The sequence below is a fragment of the Alexandromys fortis genome, unplaced genomic scaffold (genome assembly GCF_014885135.2).
Source record: "Alexandromys fortis isolate MF-2015 unplaced genomic scaffold, M_Fortis_MF-2015_v1.1 scaffold_31, whole genome shotgun sequence".
Lineage (NCBI taxonomy): Eukaryota > Metazoa > Chordata > Mammalia > Rodentia > Cricetidae > Alexandromys > Alexandromys fortis.
The window spans coordinates 11,572,457-11,580,840 of NW_026067974.1; the positions used below are offsets into that span (position 1 = coordinate 11,572,457).

Sequence of the window (8,384 nt, forward strand, 5' to 3'; positions counted from 1 at the left end):
CTATAAACTCTAAAGTATGCTATGTTAAAAGGGAAATTATGAAACAAATTGAAAGTTTTGAAGATCAGGATTCAAATCAATAATTAAACATCTCATATACTTTTCAATAAAAATCAAGATCACAGAAATCATCGCTGTTAGTGTTGGCCATGTTCCAGATCTCCTAATCATGCTTTGTGATTGTTCTAGTGAGTTTACTTTTCAAAGAACTCACAAGGAACATAGTCACTACAGCACCTACATAAATGAGTTCAAGTTGTTAGAGACTTTGGTAGTACCCAAGGCAGAAATATTAACTTCCACACCTTTTATTGTCCTGTTTTTTTCTCCTTAGAATGAGAAAGAAAATGGGAAATACACTTGAACGCATTGGCACAGGAGACCACTTCCTAAATATAACCCCAGCAGCACAGACACTGAGAGAAACAATTAATAAATGGCACCTCCTGAAACTGAAAAGCTTCTGTAAAGCAAAGGACACGGTCAACAAGACAAAATGACAGCCTATAGAATGGGAAAAGATCTTCACTAGAATACACAAATAACTCAAGAAATTGGACAGCAAAAGAACAAACAATCCAATAAAAAATGGACTACAGACCTAAACAGAGAACTCTCAACAGAGGAATCTAAAATGCCTGAAAGACACTTAAGAAAATGTTCAATATCCTTAGTCATCAGAAAAATGCAAATAAAAACAACTCAGAGATTCCACCATATACGTGTAAGAATGGCCAAGACCAAAAACACTGATGACAACTTATGTTGGAGAGGTTGTGGGGAAAAGGGAACACTTCTGCATTGCTTGTGGGAATGCAAGCTGGTACAACCCCTTTGGATGTCAGTGTGGTGATTTCTCAGAAAATTAGGAAACAACATTCTTCAAGACGCAGTAATACCACTTTTGGGTATATATCCAAAGGATGCTCAATCGTGCCACAAGGACATGTGCTCAACTGTGTTCATAGCAGCTTTGTTTGTCATAGCCAGAACCTGGAAACAACCTAAATGCTCCTCAACCGAAGAATGGCTAAGGAAAATGTGGTACATTTACACAATGGAGTACTACACAGCAGGAAAAAATAACGACATCTTGAATTTTGCAGGAAAATGGATGGAGCTAGAAAACATTATTTTGAGTGAGGTAACCCAGACACAGAAAGACAATTATCACATGTACTCACTCATAGGTGGTTTTTAAATGTAAAACAAAGAAAACCAGCCTACAAACCACAATCCCAGAGAACTTAGACAACAATGAGGACACTAAGAGAGACTTACATAGATCTAACCTACATGGGAAGTAGAAAAAGACATGATCTCCTGAGTAAATTTGGAGCATGGGGACATTGGGGGAGGGTTGAAGGGAAGGGGAGAGACAGGGAGGGGAGCAGAGAAAATGTAGAGTTCAATAAAATTCAAAAAAGAGAATGTACCTTCTTCTGCTTCTTTCCAGAAAGTTTTTTTACTTCAAGTCAATGGGCAGCCCCAACATCCTTCTTTTGAGTATTTTCTTTGGCATTATTTTATTATTTTATAGAGATTTCATCTGCTTCTTTTACTTTCCTTTTTACTGGAAGGATCCCCACTCAAGCCCGAACGACTATAATCTGAATGTGTTCACTTGTCTCCTCTCAGACTATAAACTCCAAAAGCGAGCGTTTAAAACTACATATTACCATATCATTATCATGTGTGGTGATGGATGATCTTCATGGCCAACTTGAGGGGCTTTAGCATCTTCATGGAAACTCACATCTGGATGTATCAAAGAGAGTCTTTCGAGAAAACTTAACCAAAGCAAGGAAGACCCACCACCCTGAACATTGATGATATACTCCTTAGGCTGTGGTCCCATACAGAGTAAAGGAATAAAGGAGCAGAGAGCCTGCAGTCATCTTTCTCTGCTTCCTGACTGCAGATATGTGACCAGCCGCTCCACACCCTCCCTGCAGGTCTGACCCATCATAATGGATCATACACCCTCGAGTGTAAGCAAAGCAAGCCCTTCTTCCTCAAGTTGCCTTTTCCAGGTATCTAATCATGAAGAAAATGAATATACTTGGAATTGACTACACATTCCATGCTTGTTTCTCACACTCCTAAAAATTACTTTAAAATTTTAATTGCTTTATAATTATGTAAATTATTTTGGGGTTCAAAAATAACTTTTACAAAATGAGACATGTCCAAGGAAGCCTTGATTTTGTTTGTCTTCACCGCATGCATTCTCTCTCTCCTCTGTGAAGAGAAGTTGCTTTTGATTGACAAATGCTGTGTGTACATATTTGTGAGATACAGTGCAGTTTCTTGACTCGTGTGCATATTGGATAATGCTTACCTCAGACTAGTTAGAATACCAACCAACTTAAATGCTTATTATTTTTAACTTGAAGGCTGTCTTCACATTATTATTTCAATACAAGTTCACATTGTCTACAGGTCTTATTTATTAAATGTTCTTATACTGTGCACAGTTGATCACAGTTTGCTTTGGCTCATTTAATGTACCACAGCAATGGCAAATTACTGTTTATTCTATAGTAGTGACACCAGATATTTCTCATTGAATTTCTGCTATCCAATACTCAATTTTGTGGGCATAATACAGCTCATTTGGCTAGTCTTTTACTGAGAAAGATTTGGGCTATTTAAGGTTTTTTATTTGTTTTGCTTTGTTTTTGTTTTGTTTTCTTTCATGTGAACAAAATTTTCAGGGAGGGTGTATTTTACTTTATTTTGGTTTAGAGATCACTGCCAAGTACAAGCTTTACCTCGCATATTAATTACTTCAAATTCAGTCAGTTTTCCTTTGTGTTCTCTCTTTAGTCTCACAGTATATTGACTTTTGCTCTGATTCTTGCACCTCCTAGAGCACCTCAAACTTCCTAATGCCACAACCTCCAATAACAGCAGGTCCTCACCTTGTGCTGACCCCAACCATAAAATTATTTCATTACTACTTCATAACTCTAATTTTTCTACTGTTTTGAAACATAATGTAAATATTTGTGTTTTCAGATGGTCTTAGGCAACCTCGGTAAGAAGTCATCTAACCCCCCCCCCAAAAAGGTCACCACCACCACCATGCACTGTCCTAGAGTTTCTGAGTTAAGGTTTTGCTCTATACTTACGTATTTATGTCACCATCAGCTCACTAATAATTGTCTCTACAATGCCTTTGGGTTATTCAGCTCATTTAATTTTTGTCCTAAACAAATAGCTGAGGGCTTAGTTCCGTTTTATCCCCCATCCATGAGCCTGCATTTCTGGCTTCCTCTTCAAACTATAAGATTTCAGGCGCTCTCTAGAACAAAAAGGTAGGATATGTCATTAATAAAAATATCCTTTGGAGGGGCTGGTTTCCATTTTTCACCTAAAGTGGAATTCTAAAGCTCAATTTTATCCCTATGACTAAAATTACAAGCAGAAATACTATGTGCAAACTGAAGAGGACAAAGGTTTTATTTTTTTATTTGTTTTATTATTATTTCTTTTTATTTACCATATATGGTGTGTTGTCAGTACTTTCCTCTGTGTAACATGCGTGTACCTGGTGCTCATGGAGACCAGAAGAAGGTGCTGGATTCCTTGCAACTGGAGTTAAGGTCAATTGTAGATCCCCAATGTTGGTGCTGGAACACAGGTCCCTTGGAAGAGTAGCCAATGCTCTTAACCATTGAGCCATTGTCTCTCCATCCCCTGGAAAAACATTTGAGAGGGAACACATCAGACACCTTGTTGAGAAACACCATTATGTGTAGACTCTTGAGTGCAGTCTTGTGCGTGTTGGTTCTCATTGTTGCCTCGGCACTCACAAGGGAGGCTGGGTTGGAAGCATTCAGCAGATGGTCCTTGAATGAGTGTGTGAGAGAAATCGGAGAGGAATCTGGCTGCAGACTCGCTTTTCAGCGGGCCCACATGTCAAAAGGATGGAAACAATTGCCAGGAGCTGGGCTCTTCTCCTGTGGACATGCAGCCTGCAGCTGACCACAGTTAGACCACAATTTTCTTGTCTAGTTTCCCCACTGGATCTACTCTCTCCTCTGAGGTATGATTCTGTCCTCTGGATATATTGAAAACTTTCTATGAAAAGGAAAGGCGAGTTGTGGGTGAAGTACAACTCTATTTCAAGTACATTTTAATCTGCTATTTGAATATGCCTGCTATATTATCTTCTAATTAATATGTGAAGTTAACATACAATGTAGGGGTAGCCTCATTTACCGAGTTTCACCTTGGCATCTTTATACATAGGTGTTAATGTGCTTTGTTCTTCCACCGAAGCCCTGCCATGGAGGCAGAAGCAGTATGGGCTTGCGGCCTCTGCATCCCAAAGGTGTAAGCTATCTGGTGTGAAGTGTGAGGCATACGCTGTGCCGTTCATGCTCTGACATTCATAAAGTCCTGCAAGTATTGCTCCTTTTCACAGCCTTTCTCTTTCCCCAAAGTTGATTCACAGGGATAAGTAGTTTGCCTATGAAATAGTAAGACGCAAGGAGAAAAGTCAGCCAGTGGAGGCTGAAAAGCAAGAACATTTTCTTCTGTGCTCTGTAGGTGAAATACACTTGCTGTGTGTGTATGTCTGGCGTGTGTGTGTAGTGTGTGTGTGTGGTCTTTGTATGTGATGTGTTGGGTGCATGTGTGTGTGTGTGGTGTGTAGTGTGTGTGTGTTGTGTATGTTTGGTGTGTGTGTGTGGTGCGTGTGTATGTCTTGTGTGGGTGTGTGGTGTGCGTGCATGTGTGGTATGAGTGTGTATGGTATATGTTTGTGTATTCTGTAGGTGAAATACACCTCTCATGTGTGTGTCTATTTGTGTGCGTGTGATATGTCTGTGCTGTGGTGGTGGTGATGGTGGTGGTGGTGGTGTGTGTGTATTTGAGTAGGCCAGATGTCAACCTCTGATGTCATTCAGCAGGGTCTGTCCATCTTAGTTTTTGAAACAGAGTCTCTCCCTGGGACCTAGAGTTCACCAATTAGCCTAACATTGTTAGCCCAGCAGCCCAAAGGACTCACTTGCTTTGCTGCCCCAGGACTGAATTTGTGAGCACATGCCACCACACCTGGCTTTTACACAGATTCTCATTATTGAATTCAGGGCCTCACACTTGTGCAGCAAGTGCTTAACTGACAGAACTGTCCTCCAACCCCCAAACTCACTTGGTTAAGAAGAGTAGACACCTAGGCTGGGTGGTGATCGCACAACCAGCACTTTAATCCCAGCACTCGGGAGGCAGAGGCAGGTGGATCTCTTTAGGTTCGAGGCCAGCCTGGTCTACAGAGCAAGTTCCAGGATAGGCTCCAAAGCTACACAAAGAAATCCTGTCTTGAAAAACCAAAAAATAAAATAAAAATAAAGAATAAAAAAAGAAGAGGAGACACCATCTTAAAAGAGTACCAGTCACATTGAATTTTTATTGCAGAGAAACGGGAAGTTTGATTTGGTACAGAAATATATCAGATTATTGCAGCTACGAAGTCCTGTAGAGAAGGTATGAGGAGATGTATTTTTCCAGTTGTTTGTTGGCTGAGTAAAATTTGTTTCCAGATGAAATCCAGATTCCACTATCTGGCTCTTCACTGGACTTGTGAAAATGAGTTTCACAGCATCAACCCACATACACAAAAGATCTAAATCTAGAGAGAGGGAGATGGATTCATGGCAAGGGTTTCAGCAGCAGCAAGGGGTGGCACAGCACATGGGGCGGGGGCAGGTGGAGATGACACAGGTGGGGCGGTAGCAAGTGCTCTGGCAGCAGACCTGACCACAGACTGGACGCAGGCAGCAGCAGGGGCGGCAGCAGGGGCGGCAGCAGGGCTGGCAGCAAGGACTGCAACAGCTGGAACCACCACAGGAGGGCTGGCAGCAGCTGGAGATGCAGCAGCTGGGGCGGCAACAGGTGGGCTGGCAGCACACAGACTGACAGCAGCTGGGTCTGCAGCAGCTGGACATACAGCAGGTGGGCCTGCAGCAGGTGGTCTGGCAGCAGGTGGTCTGGCAGCAGCTGGGCTGGCAGCAGCCTTGGCCACAGCCCTCCTCAGAGCAGACAGAGCCACAACAGGAGCTGACCATGGTGTCAGAGGTGGAGGTTCTGATTAGTAAGGGAGTGAGTGGTGAAGTGAATCTGAAAATCCCCCTGCTTTGTGCCCCCTTTTATATTCTGCTAAGAGTGCTGTGACCACAGCCTGGGGTATTTCCAAGTTGTTTTTCTTTTCCCTGAAGAAATAGGCATCATTAAGTCTGATAATTGGTTTTCCTTTTAAAATACTTGATGATAAAGACAAATAAGATTTCCTTTTCCTTGTGCTTTAAGATCACCCACTCTGGTTTTTGTCATAGAATTGCCTTCTCTGTTTCCTTATTTGTCCACTCTGCTTCTTGGATGGGTCTGCCTGATGGGTTCAGTCACTGTTTATGCCTGTGGTTTGTGTATCACGCATCATGCTACTTCAGCCAATGTGTCTCATGATGCTCACATCTCTTTTGATGTCGAAGGGAAGCATAATGAGAGTAGGGAAATGGCGGGTGGGGGGAGGTTATCCATGTGAGGTAGCTCCCTGTGGGCTATGAGGAAGAGAATCTTGTCTGTGAGTCACGGATGCTCATTAGATGGTAGGCCATCGGGACTACCTTGGGCTACGCAGTAGAAAAGATACTTCCTTTACCAAGTTTCAAACTGTCACCAATGACTCACTGTTTTAAGTATGAAAAGGCCTTTGGTGCCACCTCGAAGGCACTCTCACTGACCCAGTATGGGACAACTTAAACACCAGAGCAAATAATGAAAGCAGTGGATTTCAACACATCACATAAAAATAAGAATAATCAGCCCATACCAAGACTAAGTAGAGAAATAGAAGACAGTGAGAAAGAAGCTCTCCACAACAGTGGAAGGTGATTTGTTAAATGGGAAAGGAGTAAGGGAGTCTCTATATCCATCATAATAAAACTTGGTCAGGGAAATCTCAATGAATCCTAAAATGATTGGAGAAAAGTTTGACTAGGAATGTAATATTTGTATATTTAAAAATATTTCCCTTCCAATTATTTATCAATTTCAAAATAAAAAAAATACTAAGTTACTATGAAAGAACTATTAACCTGGGGATCAGAATTGGTTTTAGGGCTGTGAAAATGACTCAGTGCTTGCTCGGCCAGCATGAGAACCCGAGTTCAAACGCCAAAAGGTATTCCAAGCATAGTGGCATGTTTTCACCTCAGCACCATGGAAGCAGAAATAAGCAGAACACTAGGGCTTGCTGGCCAGTCAGGCCAGTGAGTGGTCGTGTCTCAAAATCAAAGTGATAGACAGTGCCTGAGGCATGATCTCTAAGGTCATCTTCTGGTCTCCACAAACAGGAGCATATATTTGTAACTGCACACACGTGAATGCACACACGTGTGTATATGCACACATGTAGTAAATGCAGCTACACTTTGAAAAGACACCTCGTTTATTATTTCTGTCAAAGGCATAATGGGGCTGTAACTATAAGAAAACATAAGACAAACAAAGGCTGAAGTATTCTGCGCATAATGACTGGCCTGCCATCTTTAGCACTCTGACAGACTCTTCTAATACAGTGATAGGCTGAGGAAATGTTTCAGATTTAAGAAAATAAAAGAGGTTCAGAATCTAAGTGTAATGATTAGCTATGAACAGAAATTTATTTTTAGGACAGTACTGGCAACATTTGAATATGGAATGCACATTAGGTAATACATAATAGTATTATATAATACATAATTTAATTTTATATCTGTATTTTGATTATATAAATATGTCCCAGTACCTCTGCCATAAGTCTGGAATCTCAGAAAGCTAAGAAATGGGCTGAATCTAGCCATCAAAACCACAGCTTTAATCAGCTTCATATTGTTTAGCAAATTAAAGATTCAAGCGGTCAGAAAAAGAGAGATATACAGTAAAGAGAGATTCAAAAACTAAGAAAACCTCTAAATGGTTTATAGTGTGTTAAAAATATATGCAGGCTTGAAAAACAGAGGTTAAAGTCCTTAAAATAAAAAATGAGAGAGAGTAGTTGGGTGTGGTGGTACACATCTTTAATCCCAACACTTGAGAGACAGAGGTAGACTGACCTCTGTGACTTCAAGGTGTGGTAGCACACACCTTTAATCCCAGCACTGGGGAGGCAGAATCTGGCAAATCTCTGTGAGTTCAAGGAAAGCCTGGTCTACAGAGTGAGTTCCAGGATAAAGATGCACAGAAACCGTGTTTCAAAAAGCCAAAAATTAAAAATAAAAGAAATAGAGTTTAAAACAAAGCCTCATAAAGATGGAAAACACACAGGGAATCTGGATACTGTATGTTATTGTGCTCTCTTTGAATTGTTTGAATGCTGAGGAAGGAGCAACAGCTGC

General features: G+C 41.1%; 1 protein-coding gene across 1 annotated transcript; it reads right to left on the minus strand.

The window, feature by feature from the left end:
- Positions 1-5,672: 5,672 nt before the first annotated feature.
- Positions 5,673-6,074, minus strand: LOC126510470 (keratin-associated protein 4-8-like). Its single transcript, XM_050157031.1, has one exon. It carries the CDS (start codon positions 6,072-6,074, stop codon positions 5,673-5,675), a length of 402 nt encoding a protein of 133 aa, XP_050012988.1.
- Between the last annotated feature and the right edge of the window lie 2,310 nt (positions 6,075-8,384).

What these genes read in the sequence shown, in the direction of transcription:
- LOC126510470 (XM_050157031.1), bottom strand. Translation starts at nt 6,074, where the DNA reads ATGGTCAGCTCCTGTTGTGGCTCTGTCTGCTCTGAGGAGGGCTGTGGC.